Raw genomic sequence first — 17,803 nt, 5'->3', positions numbered from 1 at the left:
AAAAAGAGCACAGGTAGCACCTAAAGCCAGCGAACACTAACACAGGGTTTTTTATTTTATGCGTACGGTGTCCGTACATACGATGTATCACATGAATGCCTGGTCTCCTGGGAGCCAGGAAAGGGCATCAGATCTCAGACTAGAGTTACAGACGGTTTGAGCTGCCACATGGGGGCTTAAAGCCGGGTCCTCTGCAAGAGGAAGCAGTGCTTAGCCAAGTCATCTTTCCAGTCCCTCTCGGGCCTCTGCAACGGCAATTCTTGGGCCAGCTGTCAGTCTAGTCTCCACTGTGCGACCCCACCTCCCTGAGGAAAGCTCAGAGACAGGGAGGCTCTGGCATGTCATCTCTAGGCAGCAACCCTGCCATCTGTGTCACAAGGCCAGGTGACGGGAGAGAGCAGTGGTTCTCTTTATTTTAGAAATGAGGGTGGCTGCACATATGAAAAATGCCACAGAGTGACTCAAACTTGGAAAACTTACAGGAAAAAAAAATGTTCCTTGCCCTACCCCCCCATAGTCATCGCCCTCTGAGATAAGGCTGCGCCATTTCCCATGGCCTTTAAAAAAACAAAACAAACCCCAACCAATCCACTCCAGTGACATCCTCTGGCCATCTCTGCTGTATGGAGTCCCAGGTTCTGGCTCAGTCAGACTTCTCCTTCTCCTTCATGTGCAAGAAGACGATGCTGAAGATGAAGAGCCCAGCCATCATGGAGAAGGCACTGGCGTAGTAGGGATAGGCCGAGGGGATGAAGCGCTCATACTGCGTGTGCTGGAGTGGCCTCACAGACACCTGTAAAGGGACAGAGGTGGCAGGCCTTGGTGGCTGGGAGGCCTAAGGGGGACACCTACTGGCCAAAACCAGAACTGTGCCATCTTACCTGGGTGGAAGAATACAGGTGAGTGTACCCTAGCCGGTTGTGATCCACTTTAAACTGGAACACGCCATACACATCAGGCAGCTTGAACTGGACACTGTACTTGCCGCCTGGGGAAGAAGCGACATCAAAACCAAGACAGTTCCCAGTGGGAAGTGTGTCCTGAGGCAGACGGGGGACAGCTGAACTTCAGGCTTTCCCTAGCAGGAGTCCCACACACCTTTCCTCTTCAGGAAGGTCCTCACAAAGGGGTCGATGCGCACAAACTCCAGCTGAATGTCATCGCCATCAAAGGGGACCCACTTGCCATTGGAGAGCTGCTCAATCACGATGCTATACTCCTGAGAGGAGAGGCTGGGTCGGCTAGGAGTGCCGGCAGCTAGAAGTACCACTGCCACAGGCAGAACTGCCCTCACTGCCCACCCCACACATGGCAGGGGCTCTGGGAGGCCTGCCGCCACTGTGCACAGCTGACCACTCCTTGGCAGGGTCATCAGCTGAAGCACCTCTGCCTCCCCTGGGCCTGAAGTCCTTAGTGCAGGTACTGAAGAGTGAACAGGCTGCCTTTGCTCGTCCAGCCTACAGTATCCAACCCAAAGCCCTCATCCGGTAAATCTGACTGCCCGGCCAGCTAAATGGAACATCCCTCCTCCACTGCTGTGCAGCCACCAGGCCCTCCACATCTCTTGGGACAGACTGAACTACATAGTCATCCTTCTTGATAGCCCCTGATCAGAGCCTTAGGAACTGCCCTCCCCAGGACCTCTTACCACCAAGTCAGTGACAGTGTAGGCATTGGGTGGAGCCATCTCGCCCACCCGGTGATGGGACACAGGCCCCACTCGTAAGACGCCTTCTTCCTTGAACACCCAGCGGGAGAGGGCCACAGCTAGTTCATAGTTGCCTGTCTGAGAATACCTGAAGAAGGGAGAGGAGAGGCGGGGCTGCAGCCCACTTCCTGCTGGTGCTAATGGGCCAGACTGCTCATGTCTAACAGGCCAGTACACACTACCATGTTCCATGCTCTGGCATTACCTCTGTGCACCGGGTGTGGCCTTCTGCACTGCTGAGTTGAAGAAGGCATCGCTGAAGAAATCCAGAGAGCCACTGAAGATGACCCGGGCATTGTTCCTGGCCTGGAGCCCAGCAATCAGCAGAGTATTCCTCCCCACAGCATGAGGGTACTAGGACAGAACAGAGTGGTCACCTGGGCATTATCAAGAGTAGCAGCAAAGCCACCACAGAAAGTGGACAGCAGGCTGGTCACAGCTGGATGTCTACACAGTCCTGTCTCCACACCCACCTGAGGGAGGACCTAGGGTCCCACTGTTTCCACCTCTGTCCCAGTCCCACCATCTCTTCATCGGGGTCAGCACAGCCCATGGCTACATGTGTGCATATGCATGTGCTTGTGTCTGACATGTCAGGGTCAGCACGGCTCTGCTCTGGGCTGGCCACTGGGCCCAGGAGCTGGAGTTGGGAGCCTGCGAAGGCTCTTACCTGGGTGATTGGCTTATCTGGGAAGAAGGAGTAAGAGGTTGAAGAGCCTGTCAAGATGTCCAAAACCAAGGGATTGTCAGGGTCTGCCACCATTCTGCAAAGAGGAGAGAGCTGCCTATCACTGAGGTGGCTGCAGGACATGGGGTCCTACACCATCTCCCCTAGGGAAAAGAGAAGTTAGTCCTTCCCTTTCTTATCTGTCCATTATCCACCCATCCATCTGTCTGTCCATCCACCCACCCACCCACCCATCCATCCAAGGATATGGTCTCACTAGCTAGGCTGGTGTGGAAACCCCAATCCCCCTGCTTCAGCCTCCTAAGTAAGGCAAGCAGCATTGCATCTGGCCAGAAAGGATCCTTTCTCAATAGCCAAACACTCAGCTCCTCATTTACAGTAAGACTCACTGGCACCACCTGGGGAAGGAACACTCTCAACCCTAAATTTGGCTTGATGTCCACAAAAAGCAAGTGGCCCTTGTCCCCCAAGGTCTTGCTGGTTCCTATGCACACTCACCCAACTCCTCGGAAGAGAATGGGGTTCGGAGATGACTTGCCAACAATGGTTGGGGCCTTCAGCAAGTTCTCAGTGTCAGCCACGATGAGTGTATGCTGCAAAGGGAACAGACAAGGCAAGCAGGGTCAAGAAGAGAGTCCCGGGCCAGGGAGCCCTTGCAACTTCCACCTGGTTTCTAAGCAAGAGGAGCTTTGCTGTGAGTTCCAGATATCTGAGGGGACAAGCCTGCTTACCTGGCCAAGGTCTGAGACATCGTAGTTGTGGTGGTCGATGACAGCTGTCTTCTCTTCATCGAATTCAATCCCACACTCACTGCCTAGCTCCCGAAGAGGGTCACCTGCACGGATCCAAGAGGTTGCCTGGCTGAGCACTGGTCAGCAGGCCACACAACACAGGACACGGCTTCCCAGCTCAGCCTCAACTGATCAGCCGCAATGCCCTGAACTTCCATCAGGCAAGGCCCCGCCTCCAGCGCTTGGATTTGTAGTGGAGCTAAAGACAGCCTGCCCTCCTTACACAAAGATAGCAAAGCCACTGTCACTGCTGGCTTCCACAGGCCTGAGCTCACCTGTCCTCACCACCCTACCAACAGACCCACTGAGATGAGAGTCTATCACTGCTGCCAACAGGCCCTGAGCTGTCTGCTGCTGGAACTGAGGGACCAGTACATGAACTGGGATACAATTCTCTCCCTGTTGCTGTACAACTTTCAAAACCAGAATCCAAAACTAAATCCACCACTGCCTCCCGACTTCCTCATTTCCATCTATACTGGGTTGGTCTGCTGTTGCTTATAACACCAGATGTGGGTTCCTCAAGATGTGGTTGCCCCCAACGAGCGGATCCTCACGTACTCGGGTGATGCCATGAGAACCTCCTCAATTTCACTGGTCAATAAAAGCCTAGAGCCTGTGACTGGGCGGTGGTGGAGGGAGAAAGGTGGGATTGGAGGCTTGACTGAGGGGTTTGCAGGTAGAGACACAGAGGAGGAAGACGTCTCCATGGACCAGAACCACGTGGGCAGGAGAAACGCCTAACAAGGACTTTATAGCTGGGGAATAAGTTAGTATAGCCCTGTATCTGCCCAATCAAGGCTTGTGAATAGAATGCCTGGGTTGTGTGTCTTTTAAACGGGCTTGTCACACTACACCCATCAGGGTCCCAAAGCCAGATAAACCTGCAGCTCTCTCACTGCCACCCTGGCCAATGCCACCCTGGCATCTTCTGCATGAAAAGTTCTCTGAGCCCCAGGGAAAGCGGTGGAAAGGCTTGTGACTTCCTAGGGCAGACTTACCAATATCAGAACTGGCAGCCACCAAAACGCTGCCCCCACCGTCAATGAAGGCACTGATGGTCTCCACGTTGATATTGCCTCCAAAATCTGAAAGAAGGCCCAGACACAGTGACCACAGGCACCCTGTCCCCACTGACACCTGGATGGAGGTGAGAGACCCTCCAAGAACAGCTAAAGCTGATCTGGGTGGGTTGCCACTGATCCCAAAACGAGAGGGTGAGTAAATTCACCACATCCGTTACATGGCACAAACCTAGGTGCTTGAAGCAATGCCTTGGTATTCAATTCAGATGCAATTACCAAACATGTCCTGCCCAGTCACATTTGCTGAAGTGATAGCACATATTCCAAGCCACATCTATTCACTCAAAAACACTCGACAACTCCACCCAATTTCACAGTACTACTATTCAAATGCTTAGATGCCTCAAACCTGCAGCCTTCACCATCACTGGCACCAGGCCTGGGGCCACCTTCCAGTATTTTGTCAATGTCACCCCACCTAAGCTGTTTGAGAAGGCACCACAGAATCCACAGATAACACTCACTTCACCATAAGGCTCACTGGCCTGACACTGACAGCTTCCTTGTTCCCATTATCCACAGCAGAACCACCAGTGCTTTAACACCACCCAAAGGGCTTGCTGGTTTTCAGCATTTGACAGATGAGGTCCTATCCCATTCTGGTCAGTTCACTTTGTAACTAGCCACTGTTGCCACCAAACTAGCACCAGGTGGAGCTTGCTGAGTTCTAGGGTTCTCTCCGGAGTGAGTCTGGTGTTCAACCTAAGTCTGATTCCTGCCTAAGTATTTCCTATGGGCTGTGAGGGAGCCACTGCGCTCAGGTTAGTGAGAACCTTCAACACATGCGAAGATGGGAGGGTGAGCTGGACAGCAGCGAGGTGGAAGAGCACACAGGTAAAGTCTGCAGGTAGGGGGCTGGACCGGAGGCCAGGAGTGAGGTGAGGTAGCCAGTTACTGGAAGGCTGGAACTGGTAGGAGCCACTGGAGGATTCTGAGCCAGAGACCTTGACTTCCTTGGTCCCAAGGTGGAGCTGGGTACAGGTGACATGTGGGTCAGAAGGTACAGTGACCAGGCTGCGAGAGCATTCCTAAACCAGGAGTAGGTGCTGGGGGAAGCCAGGGGAGGAAGTTTTCCATGGGAGGTTAAGGGAGATAGCCGGAACTGGGGTGGGGCTGAGGGGGGCTAACACTTTAGACAGCTGGCAGAATCCACTCTTGTATGAGCTACAGAATACTAAGAAGCTGCCAGGGAAACAAAAGGCCATCTGTGTTTCATCAGCTGAAACAAGGAATGGCAGGGACATCTTACCTCAGACAGGGACAGCCTGCACCAAAGATGAAACAGAAAAACTATCTAGCATGTTCACCAAAATAAGGCAAAAGAAACAGCCATGGCTGGAGAGACAGCTCAGTGATTAAGCACACTGGCTGCTCTTCCAGAGGACCAGAGTTCGATTCCCAGCACCCACACAGCAGCACACAACTGTTTGCAATTCCAGTCCTAAGGGGTCCACTTCTGGCTTCTTAAGGCATCAGGCATACACATGGTGAGACACGCATGCTGGCCAAACACCCACACACACAAACCCCAAACAAATAAATACATAAGAAATTTGTCAGACTGAAGAGATGACTCGGCAGTTAAGAGCACTGGCTGCTCTTTCAGAGGACCTGGGTTTAATTCCTAGCACATCTGTAACTCCCGTTTCAGGGGATCCGACACACTCACACGACATACATGCAACCAAAACACCAATGTACATAAGATAAACATAACTAAATTATATTTTTTAAAAAGATGTTTTTAAAGATTGCCAAAGCAACTGGAGATACTATGGGAAAGCCATGAATCTCAGCAAGATAAAAATGGGGCTCTCCTGTCATCTGTTCTCGGTCGGGAACACCAGACTCTCAGGCCCAAGAGAATTAAGAACACTTCTCCAAATACACACACGGAAGAGAGAGACAAAATTCAGCTCAGTATATCTTCTTAACAGAAATGCCCAGTGCTGGACTGAACTGCCTTGTAAGACAGAAATAGTTAAGTATAAGAGACATTCACTCCATTCAGTAGCCTCTGAGGGCTGATGAGATGGCTTAATAGGCAGCCACGGGTCACTGGATTCAAATCTCTAGTAAGGCCTGGATGACAAGTAGTGCCTAGAACCCGAGCATTAGGAGGAAGAGACATCCTGAGAGCTCACTGGCCAGCCTACTTAGTCAAAATGGCAAGCTTCAGGTTCAGTGAGAGATCCTGTCTTAAGAGCGTAAGGGGGAGTATGACAGAGTAGGTGACCCAATTCTACAGGTCCACAAATGTGTGCACAACCTCGCATAAATGCATACACCCCCACCACCACCAATACCAGTTAGTCTTGTGTTGGTCAGCCATCAGGACTCCAGGGATGTCAGGTAATGTATCTATTTGTACCCTTCTGATCTACCACCTGCAGAATGACTTTTTACAACAATCCATGTTAGTAAAGTGAGATTCTTTGTACACAAGAAAGTCAAATCTAGGGCTCCTTTATCAGAGAAAACCCCCTTCTCCGCAAGAGAAGTAAGTGTCTATCGTGACATTTGACTCTCTATCCTTAGCTGTATCTTTTTGACAGAGGAAATCTCCAAGGACCGGGCTGTATTTAACATTTTCCTCTACTTCGAAACTCACCCCAAGATCCAGAACATGCCCAGGAATAATAAGACAACCATCTCCCGAGCCCTCTAATCCCAGTTCTAGAAGCGACACGCGCCCTTACCTTCCACCGACGGGGAAAAGATGATGAGGTTGTCATAGAGGAACTCCCCGTACTTAATGAGAGACAAACTGGGATCATCTGCGGTCTTGAAGGTCAGCTCAAAGCCCCGGTCTGAAGGAAAAGGAAACAGAAAGTCAGGGTAGACCATCAAGAGAGAATCCCTCTGCAGCCCTCGGAGGGTGCCGCTGTCTCAGCCCCAACCCGGGCCATGCCCTCGGCGCGGCGCTCACCCTTCAGGCTGCGGAAGAACAGTGAGTGCGTGTCCCGCACGTTCAGGTTGTCCAACAGCACAAGGGTGCGGGGACCGCTGGCGCAGACACAGCCGAGCGCAGCCAGCAGCAGCCCGCACAGGGGCCAGGCACGGACAACGAGCCGGGGAACCATCTTCATCTTCCAGCGGGAGAGGCCAGCACCTGGACACCGGAAGCATCCCTCGCAGCCGCCCAATGGCCGCTCGCGGCGGTGGAGTACCACCTGGAAGTGGTCCGGGTACTCCTTGGCCCATGCCGCGGCGGAGACGGACTGAAAAGCAAGGAACGCCGCCGGAAGTGGCCCTGCGGAGGCCGAGTCTCTGTACCTTATTGGCGAAAAGCACTTGAAGCTCCGCCTCCCCATGGAAAAGAGCCAATCCAAGAGAGACAGCTCCGTAGCTGCTGCCAATCAACAAAGCCGAACGCCCTTTGCCTTCGCCCAGGCCAGCTCCCGCCGTGAATTTCAAACTCTCATCCAGCAACTCTAGATACTGTTTCCTTGGCTGTTAGTCCTTACCAGCCGCTCCCTTCTCCCAGGACGCAGTTGTCACCATTTGGACCAGGCCACTTCCTCGTCTGTCACTGATCTAAAGGGCTCGGAAGCAGGCCCTTATCTCTAGGGAGCAATGAGGTGGGAAAATAGGCTTCTGGCCAGGTTCGAAACAGAGTGGATGGCCGAGGGACAGGTTAGTGATTAAAAGGCTCTTCACACCCGGGACTGGTGGCTCGAACTTTTAATTCCAGCGCTTGAGTGGGAGACAGACAGGCAGATCTTTGTGACTCCGAGGCCAGCCTGGTCCACATAATCCAGGCCTGCCATGGTTACATGTTGAGAGCTGGGAGTGTTGCTTTGTAAAACGGCTGTATAATGAGGCGGGAGGGAACAACTTGGCGGGCCGGCCAAGATGTTTCCCCTGAACAATAAAGCCATGCGACAGACCTAATGTAAAGAAGATTTATTGGCCGAGGAAGGGAAGGGGACCTGAGACGAGGTAGAGACGGAAAGGAGGGACAGAGAAAGACAGAAAGAGGAAAAAGAGGGAGAGAAGAGGCGAGCCGAGAACACGTGGGGAAGAGAGAGAAATGGAGAAGAGGAGCTGGGGAGAGAGGCAGAGAGTTGGGGTAGCCGAGGATTCCTTATACGCCTGGCCCGAATCTGGTAGGCGGCTTCACAAGCTGTTGTGTGGAGCCTAATAGAAGTCTGTGAGCCAACATGGGGTGCCATCAAGATAGCTGGGAAAGGTGCTTGCTTGCCACTGAGACTGAGTTCAATCCCTGGACCCCACATAGGAACAGACTTCTGCAAGTTGTCTTCTGACACACACACCAACCCAAGACTCAGGACAGAAATAAAACAGAGATCTGGGGATGTGTATAGTTCAGTGGGTAAAGTGCTTATCTAGCATGCAGGAAGGTCTAGGTTTGATCCCCAGTATCATATAAAACCAGGCATGGTGGCTGGCACCTGTAACCTCAGCATTCAAGGTACAAACATCAGGATAATGAGTTCAAAGTTGTCCTCAGCTACATTTAAGTTCAGGGCCAGCTGAATGAGATCATCTCCATATAAAAATGATTGGTCCTAACTTCTCTGCAGCCCAACCCCACCGCTCAGAAACGCTGACTTTAACTGCTCAGCTCCCTCCAGAGGTGCCTGCCCTCCCCAGGAATCCCCACCTAAGAGCTGTACCTTAACTTTTCTTAGTGGATGGGACTTTACTCCCATAGGAACCTGAGCAGGCCTCCCCTGACGTTGTACTCAGTGGCCTTTGGTAGTCTCACCCTGTACCCTGGCTTCTTCAGTGAACTCCTTGGCATAAGGAGGACAGAATAGAAGGGCTAGCTCAGTACAGAGCTGGTATACACTCTCTCTAACCCTTCACGGGACACCACAAAGTGAGTGCAACTCTAATTTACAGAGGTGGCTCAGGACCTGTTGTCTCCCTGACTATGTGCCCACTGAGGGGAAGGCTGTCATAGCAACCTGGATTCATTACTGGCTATGTTAGGACACTGAGTTCCAGTTCAGGTCCCTGAAGGCTGACAGGACAGGCAGGACAGCAGTAACCACACCTGCTGTCCCCAGAACCCACAGTGGATAGATGGAGAGAAGCCATCCCTGGAATCTGGCCTCTAACCTCCATGTCTAAGCATCTTGACATATGTTCCCAACTTAGGCACATACTCAATAGGGGGTGGAGTGCCTGGGTGGCTTGGGATATAAGGGGAGGTACTTGATGGGTGGAAAAGTTTCTGCCAAGCCTGACGACAGAGATTCAGTCCCTGGGGCCACATGACAGAGGAAAGGAACTGACTTGCACAGTTATCCTGGGATCTCCACATGCACACCATGGCACACGAGCCCCTCCAAATATAAAAAAGAAAAGAAGACCCGGGCTGGAGAGATAGCTCCATTGGCAAAGTCCTTGAGAAATGCTAAGGTTGCCTTCTGATCTACACACATGCATACACACATACACACACACACACACACACACACACTACAATCCAGACCATTTCTGCCTCATTGAGACATGGTTCTGTTTCTATAGTCATTTGTGCTGGGGCTGCTACAAGCAGTAGCCAGTCTCTCTACAGGACAGCAGGGCAGGCCCCAGGAAGCATCAGAGGGTTGGGAAGGGGAGCTTATTCTAAAAGGCAGTTTATTGGGCAGCTTACTGTAAAGCACCTTCTCTGGGCTGCTGTCCAGCCAAGGGTAGGCTAGGCACAGCAGCTGGCTCCAGGCCTCTATCTGTGGCCGCTGTGTGTCACGGGTTCCCTTGGAAGGGCCCAATCATAGAGTCCCAAATCTTAAGTCACCAAGATGTCAAGTCTGTGTGGCGGCTTCTGTGCTCAATGTGAGGATGCTTGTGAAGGTCCGTGGGCATCTGAGCCCGTGGAGGTAGACCCACACTGGCTAGTGTAGGCTCGGTGGCTCCTGAGAACAGCTAGAGAAGGCCTCTCTCTGAGAAGCGTAGTCCAACTTGCGAAAAGCTCAGGCCCTGGGTCAAAGTGAGTTCTCTAGGGAACAGGGAATATGTCTTCCCAGGGCTAAGATCACCTTGGCCTTGGGGACACTGTTAAGTAGGAGAGAGAAGGCCTGGTTGGCGCTTCACAGAGAGGACTTGGAAGTTTCTAGAAACTTGAAAGCAGACAGCAGCAGGCAGCTGGATGGATCACAGAGGCTCACCGCCGAAGCTGTTTTTGCTTTTTTTACGCTTGGCTTTGGAAAAGGGGATGTCAAGGGACTCCAGGCGGAAGGGCCGGGGCTGGGGCATTTCAGGGGTCTGGCCAGGCGGCAGGGCAGAGCTGTTGCTCAGAGAGGAATTGAGCCCTGGTGGTGAGTTGTGATGCGCTATGGAGAAGAAACAGAGGGTACCAGTGAGCTGGGACAGCACCACATGTGGGAGGCAGGGGGGTCTGGCAACACCTGCTCACCCGAGGCCCTCACTCTGCAGCTGGGACCCCTTTAAGAAGAGTGAGGTGATTTTCCAGTTGTTTTGCTATGGGACCTTTCTGCTCCCTTGGCATAACCTCCTTTGGGAAAAGTTACCATAACAGATTCTGAGGATGCCTGATTTGTGCGCCCCGTGCAAGGGCCTGTTCGTGTGTCAAAAACAAACCCTCTCTTTGAGCAGACAGGAGACTCCATACTGAGGGTAATCTTTAAAAACTTTAGATTTGTTCTGTGTGCATGAATGTGTGTTAACAACATGTGTGCAATGTCCAAGGAGGTCATAAGAGGGCACTGGATCCCTTGGAACCAGAGTTATGGATGCTGGTGAGCCACCATGTAGGTGCAGGGAACTGAACCCCGGTCCTCTTAACCACTTAACCACTGAGCCAACCCTTGGCCCCATGAAGGTTGATCTTATCAACTTGATTGTATTAAGAGCATCACGCATCTCCGAGTATGTCTGAGTGGGTGGGTACATTTCAGAGTAGTCTATAGGATGGCAAATGAAGAAGAAAGACATGCACTGAAGGGAGTAACACCACGTAATAGGCTAGAGGCCTGGATGGATCAAAAAAGCAGAATGGGGAAGCCCATATTAAAAGCTTACTGGTTACCATGGCTACCATGATGTAAACAGCTAAGCAGGTCCCCACTGCCATGGTCTCCCACTCAACCTCTCACCCAAAGGGGAAGCTGTAGAACCAAACCACTCTTTCCAGTTTCCCTTTTTGAGACAGGGAACTGGCCTCAAACTCTCTCTGTGACCAACTTAACTTCTCAGCCCCTTGCTTCCATTCCCCAAGAGCTGGGATTACAGGCAGGCATCACAGCCTGTTTTATATAGTGTTGGGAATTGAACCTGTGGCCTGGTACATGCCAGGCAAGTGCTCTACCAACTGAGCCACGTTCCCAGCACTCCTCTAAGGAGCTTCTCTCAGGTATTCATCATAGCAGCAAAACAGCTGTCTATTATTATGTGGTCCCATTTCTCAGCTCATCTCCTCTAACCCTGATGCATATGCCATACCCTAATTTCATGGCTGACTGAGGCTTACATGGGGGAAGGTTTTTGTGTCTGAATCCAAAATCATCCCCGTGGCATATATCCCAGTGGCTGTGGAGAAGGGGAAGCCCCAGTGGAGAGGACACTCACTGAGGCTCTTCATGGGGTCCGTGCTGAGGATCTGGCTGGCCCGCTTGGAGCGGAAGTAGTTACTAGCGATGTTCTCACTGTCGCTTCGGCTGAGCATCACCTTATACCTGTCTTCCTCCTGCTGAGATTTCAGAACCTCGTGAGTGACAGCCACTGTGGGTCTATCCAGGAGCTTCTGGAGATGGGGGGGGGCACCATACTGTGCTGGACACCTCTTGGGTCACTCCCACAACTCCCACAACTCTCAGGCAGCTTGGAGCAGGGAAGTCACAGCCTCCCCTCCCTTTCCTTGAGATGGGAAATACATGTGCCTTTCTCCAGCTTCACCATGGGCAAGGGTGCTAGAAATACAGAGCCCCAGTCCCTCCTTGCACACACAATGTAAAAACAAAACCACAGCAAAAACTCTGCTGTCAGCTACTTTGGTGGACAATACTTCTTCCCTTCCCTCTCCTTGGAAGATTCTTTTCCAAAACGGCTCTGATGAGCTTGCTTTCCTTAGTCTGGATCTTTTACACTGGGGAGCTATTTCTTCCCATCCAAGTGGGAGAGAAGTCCCAGGCCCAGATATAGGACCCAGGCTAGGACTGACCACAGAGTTACATCTTCCTGAATGTAGGAAATGGTCCAAGAGTAGGCATGTGACTAGGCAGAGCCAATCTCAGCCTTTCCACGGGCTTTGATGTAAGGATGGCTTAAGGCAGTGGCTTACATGCTGGGACCCCCTAATGCTGGGGCCCTTTGATACAGTTCTTCATATTGTGGTGACCCCCAAACCATAAATTATTTTCATTGCTACTCCGTAACTGTAATTTTGCTACGGTTGTGAATTGTAATGTAAATACCAGTATGCAGGATATCTGATATGCAACCTCTCTGAACCGGTCATTCAAAACCCAAAGGGTCTCAACCCCACTGGTTAAGAAGCACTGGTACTGTAACTGCAAGTAGCCATTCCTCCCTTCCCTTGCCCCTCCCCATGCCCTGGGAAGAAAGCCTGAAGCTGGATAGCTCAGAGGCAAAGACACAGGCAAAGCCTGACACAGAGCCCTGACTGAGCCCCTAGATCCAGCCATGCTTGAAACTGACCCACCTATGAGGATCAGTGAGATCTCTATTTAGTGTCGACAGCGTCTGGCACTTGGAACTAAACGTGTTCTGATATAACCTCTTTAAAGTCCCAGGCTAAAAGTGTTTTAAAGCTTTTTCTTTCTTAGGAAGTTAAGCCACAGAGGTAAATGGAGCCTTAAGCCAGGTAGTCACCATGAGCTGCCCAAGGGGGTGTTTGGTTGGAACAGACTCTCCCTTCGTAATTTTGAACGAGGGACCTGAGAATCCAGATACTACTATGGGTCCAGGCCCAGCTCCTGGCTTTCATCCCCAGGCAAGACAAAAGCAGACTGAGGCTTCCCTAACCCACTTTGTGGGCACCTCCACTCCCACCCCACCCTCTATTTCAACCCTTTCATCCTGGGCCTTACCATGTGAGGCTCTCCACTGTCTACCGCAGAGGGCTTTCGAGCTGGCTTGTTCTGTGTCCCAGTTGGAACTGCTATGAGAAAACAGAAACTGAGAAGCCAGAGGACTGCAGAATGCCATACAAGAAAGTGGAGGCACACACACACACACACACACACACACACACATACACACACACACATACACACACACACGTGAACACACATGCACATGTGCGCACACACACAAGTGCACACAACAAACGTGTGCATGCACACACACACATACCTACCTCTACATACATACATAAATACATACACACATACAGTTATGTCTAGCTGGAAAACAATCCACAGAAAATCTGATTTTACTCTGAGATTCATCAGAGCTGAATGGGTTCTTAAAGTCACTTCATCCAACCCCCTTTTTTGTTAAGCTCAGAGAAGGACAGTGATCTTCATAAAAATCACACAGGAAGTCAATGGCCAAGGTAGAGACTGAACCTTGAACAGCTGGTTTCTATGGTCCTAGTCTAACTCACTGTTCTGGTTGTGAATTTGATACTGTAAGACTCAGTTTAATTTGTCTTTGCTTTGGTTTTTTAAAATGTGTATTAGTGTTTTATCTGTATGTATGTCTGGATCAGAGTGTCAGTTCCCCTGGAACTTGAGTTACAGACAGTTGTGGGAGCTGGGAACTGAACCCCGGGTTCTCTGGAAGAGCCATCTCTCCAGCCCCTGTTTCATGGGTTCTGTTTACTAGTTTATCTTTAGTTCATGTGTGTTTTGCTTGTGTGAGTGATTTGCTTGTGTGTGTGTGTACACACACCATGTACCTGCCTGGTACCCACAAAAGCCAGAAGAGGACGTCATATCCCATTAGAGCAGAAGTTACTGGCAGTGTGAAATGCCAAATGTGGGTGCTAGGAACCAACTCTGGTCCTCTGCAAGAGCAGCAAGTACTTCTAACCACTGAGCCACACCTCCAGCCCCTGTTTTTGCTTCATTCTTGAAGTAGAGTCTCACGTAACCCCAACTTTCTATGTAGCCAAGAATAATTGTGAGCTTCTGGTCCTCCTGCCTCCACCTCCCAAATACTGGGGTGACAGGTGTGCATGACTCTCCTTGTTTTGAGATCTGGGTTTAATCACAATCCTTTGCAGGACTGTCAAAGGACGGGACTGTTGGTGGCAGAACTAAGCCCTTGTTCTGTGCCAGGCAGCAACTCTGAGGCATTTACATGCCTGAGCAAACCACAGGCTTCTCAGCAGCTTTAAGGAGGTCAGTCCCCCAACACAAACACACACACACACACACACACACACACACACACCTGTCTGCCTCCATAGCACACTTCCTAGAGGATAGCAGTGGGATGGACCCACGGCTTTGTCCCTCTGCAAGGTGGCCAGCTGTCAAAGGGGCAGGGTGGGGACGGGGGTGGGGGTCAGGGCAACTGAGTGCCTGACCTACTGGAAGGCTGGTTTTCAGTATGATGGGATCTGGGATCTTCCAGAAGCCGTTATCCTCGTCCCAGCTCGACTCTCGCCTTATCTTCTCCAGGTTGCTATAGTTACAGTCTCTGCGGATGAGAGGCTGCACCTGCTCCAGCAGCTGCTGGAAGAGCATGGAGTCCCGCTCCTGCCTGCGGATGGTTGCCAGGTAATCAATTTTCTCCAGCTGGAACTCTGACTGCAGGTCCTTGATTTCCACTTCTGCTGCCCGGAGCTGAGCCAAGAAGAGGTGACAAGTGTCGAGCGGCTCCTGCCTGCTCCCTTGGTTCCCAAACTGCACCCTCCCCCCAGCAACCACTCACCAATGGCTCCCCAGTTCGCCCCATCCACACTGTGTCCAGCATCTGAGCCTTGACCCGCCATGCACCACCCTCCCTTCCAGCAAGTAATAAGCACTTCCTGTATCCACAGTCCTGCAAAAAACCTCGGTATTCGACCCCACTGCCCCGCCTCGGCCATCATGCCCTCATTCAGACATTGCTCCTGGAGCCTCAGGAGAGACACACAGCAGGCACTTAATAAATGCTTGTGTGAATAGAGGGTTGCCAGCTGTGAGCAAGGAATGCCGATGCCCAGCTGGGCCATGGAGCCAGGGACCTGAGCTAACAGGGCCTCACCTTCTTCTGCATCTTCTCCAGCAGCTTGCTCTTGGCCCTCACTTCCTCCTGGATAGAGTCATAGACATTGAGCAGCACCCAGTCCCCGCTGTCCTCGTCCGAGTTCTGCAGCGCGGCCACCAGCTGCTTCTTGCGCTCATCCGCGTACCGTTTCCTACGCCTGTGCTTCTCCTTCAGGTCCTTGTTTTTAGCCTGCTCGCCCCCCACCACCTGCTGCTCCAGCAACTGCAAGCTGCAGCCAGGAGGAGAAAGTGTCACCGGATCCTGTAGGCCCTGGGGCGCCCGCCACCTGCTCCCTGCGCAAACCCATTCCACAGAACGGTACAAGTGAGGTGCAAAGAGTAAGCTAGAGCTGCTTACTTAAAAACTGGGTTCCTCCAAAGAAGTGACCTCAGGGCTCAGCGCTGAGCCACCCCCAATACCGATGGAGCAGGCTCATGGCCGTACTCTATCAGCATAGGGGTGGTGCACCACAGTTTTAAGTTTGTTTTGGATCAGTCACATTCCAGTGGGTGACTGAGTGAAAACAGGTGTCCCTGTGGCTCTGGTCAGAACTCTGCCAACCTGGCCTGCTGTGCACTCACTTCCCCTGCCCCACTGCCTCTCTTAAGTGGCAGCCTGGTGTGGTCTCAGTAGAGGGTGAGAAGCAGATCTCACCTCACTCCAGCCCAGGCCACAGCTCCTCAACCTTCAACCTTGGCCAGGGTTTTTTTTTTCTATCATCCCTAGGCTCCTGACCCCTGGTGCTCACCGGGCCAGCACCTGCTGTTGATCCACAGGCTGCAGCTCCTTGCTCAACACCGCCACTTCTACACCTTCTCTTTGCACGCTTGCCATGGTCAGCAAGGGCTGAGGCTGGGCCTCCTCAGACACCTGGGCCACATGGGCCACATGGGCTTCAGACTCCATCCACACGCCAGTCTCTGCCTCAGATACCACCTCCTGAGCTACCTTTAGGCTTAGATCAGGCTCCTGGACACAGGGACACAAGATGGGAAGGGGACATGAATGAGCCTGCACAGTTCACCCCCTCCTCAGACATGCAGGCCGAGCACCCCTAACCCCAAAGTCTAAAAACCCATGTGCATAGAAATCTGAGAACCTTTGAGCTACAAGGTACTCCAAAGTCCCGTGTGTCAGGAGCTGGGGAGATTGCTCAATGGTTACTTACAGTCCACAGAAGCATGAGGACCCTAGTTCACTTGTCCCATACCCCAAATCCCATGGAAATTCCCTGTAATCCCAGACTCAGAAAGAAGAAGACAGGGGACCCCAGGGCAAGCTGGCTCTGGAGACCAGTCATGTAGGTGGTTGGGAGGCCCTGTCTCAATGTACAAGGTGTAAGAGTGGTCAAGGATGATCCCAACATCAGCTTCCAGCCCTCACATACGTGTGCACCAGCAGACATGGGCCCACACATATGCAAGACATGTACACACGTGCATATGCAAATGGAAAAAGAAAACAGGTTCAGATGTCTGTGTGTGGTGGACGGAACAGAATAGGGGTGCAACGTGCAGCAAGCTGTACCACATTTTCCACACTCAAATGGGCTCCCATCCTCTTTTCTTGAGATCCCTAATCCATCACTAAGGCAGGCAGGATAATTTTCTCTAAAACATAAACTGACCACAGCATCCCTTTCCACAGGGAACTCTGATCTCTTCTCTGGACGCTGCCTGTGCTGTGTCTCTCCCAAGTACCCTCTGCATCCCACCTGTCTGCCTTAGTGCCCCCTGGGGGAAACTTGGTGTCTTGTTCAGAAAGCCCTTGGTAAGAACTGCTCTTCCCAATGGCCCTGCCCCTCACTGGCTGCAGAACTCGGGAAAGCAGGCCCTGCATCTCATTGGGCAGCACAGTAGAGCCTACTGTGGTGTGATTGTGGGAGAACTGGCAGGCTAGGATGATCAGCTCAGATCCCTCTCAGGCCCAGATCCAGGGCTTTGACCCACCCCAACATCTACCCCATTGACGAACAGCTGGAGGACATGCAAGCCAGTCCTGCAGATCCAAAGCCACAGGATCCCCATGGCACAGGACCACAACAGGATATCCAAGCAGAGTCTCATGAGGATCCAGTATTGCTGGTGTGGCAGAAGCCAGAGGCCTTGAACCAGACCAATGACTCACTGCAGAGAACATTTGCACTTAAAGATGTGTGGACAAGAGTGTACTGTGTGACACACAGAGACGCACTGACACTTCCAAGGCAAGATCTCTCTCTCTCTCTCTCTCTCTCTCTCTCTCTCTCTCTCTCTCTCTCTCTCTCTCCCCCCCCCTGGGAGGTTGCAAGGATGGAGGGTAGATATGGGCTAGATAGGGGTACATGATATGAAACTCAGAAGGAATCAACAAAACGTTGCAAAAATGAAAAAGAAAAGAA

At 51.8% G+C, this 17,803-nt stretch overlaps 2 protein-coding genes across 3 annotated transcripts in view; both read right to left on the bottom strand.

Annotated features, from left to right (window-relative positions):
* Nucleotides 1-25: 25 nt before the first annotated feature.
* Nucleotides 26-7,404, bottom strand: DDOST (dolichyl-diphosphooligosaccharide--protein glycosyltransferase non-catalytic subunit). Its single transcript, XM_080921817.1, has 11 exons — nucleotides 7,202-7,404; nucleotides 6,972-7,082; nucleotides 4,189-4,275; nucleotides 3,128-3,231; nucleotides 2,895-2,989; nucleotides 2,379-2,472; nucleotides 1,914-2,062; nucleotides 1,649-1,796; nucleotides 1,099-1,219; nucleotides 882-988; nucleotides 26-793 (listed from the first exon to the last, which is right to left on the bottom strand). The coding sequence occupies exons 1-11, from the start codon at nucleotides 7,359-7,361 to the stop codon at nucleotides 644-646; spliced, it is 1,326 nt and encodes a 441-aa protein (XP_080777943.1). The 5' UTR covers nucleotides 7,362-7,404; the 3' UTR covers nucleotides 26-643.
* A 2,994-nt stretch (nucleotides 7,405-10,398) lies between these two features.
* Nucleotides 10,399-17,803, bottom strand: part of KIF17 (kinesin family member 17) — a gene marked incomplete at both ends in the record, with an annotated part of 31,972 nt that continues 24,567 nt past the window's right edge. The window contains 6 exons of one of the 2 annotated variants that reach the window (XM_080920680.1): nucleotides 10,399-10,577; nucleotides 11,833-11,950; nucleotides 13,314-13,384; nucleotides 14,759-15,017; nucleotides 15,421-15,652; nucleotides 16,172-16,392. In XM_080920680.1, the coding sequence (XP_080776806.1) occupies nucleotides 10,399-10,577; nucleotides 11,833-11,950; nucleotides 13,314-13,384; nucleotides 14,759-15,017; nucleotides 15,421-15,652; nucleotides 16,172-16,392 (1,080 nt within the window). Of the gene's footprint in view, nucleotides 10,578-11,832; nucleotides 11,954-13,313; nucleotides 13,385-14,758; nucleotides 15,018-15,420; nucleotides 15,653-16,171; nucleotides 16,393-17,803 lie in introns of both variants that reach the window. The other variant, XM_080920679.1, reaches the window with a different exon arrangement.

The sequence above is a fragment of the Micromys minutus genome (assembly GCF_963924665.1).
Source record: "Micromys minutus genome assembly, chromosome: 9".
NCBI lineage: Eukaryota > Metazoa > Chordata > Mammalia > Rodentia > Muridae > Micromys > Micromys minutus.
Note: the sequence above shows the minus strand (reverse complement) of the source record. Positions and strands in the feature narration are given on the sequence as shown.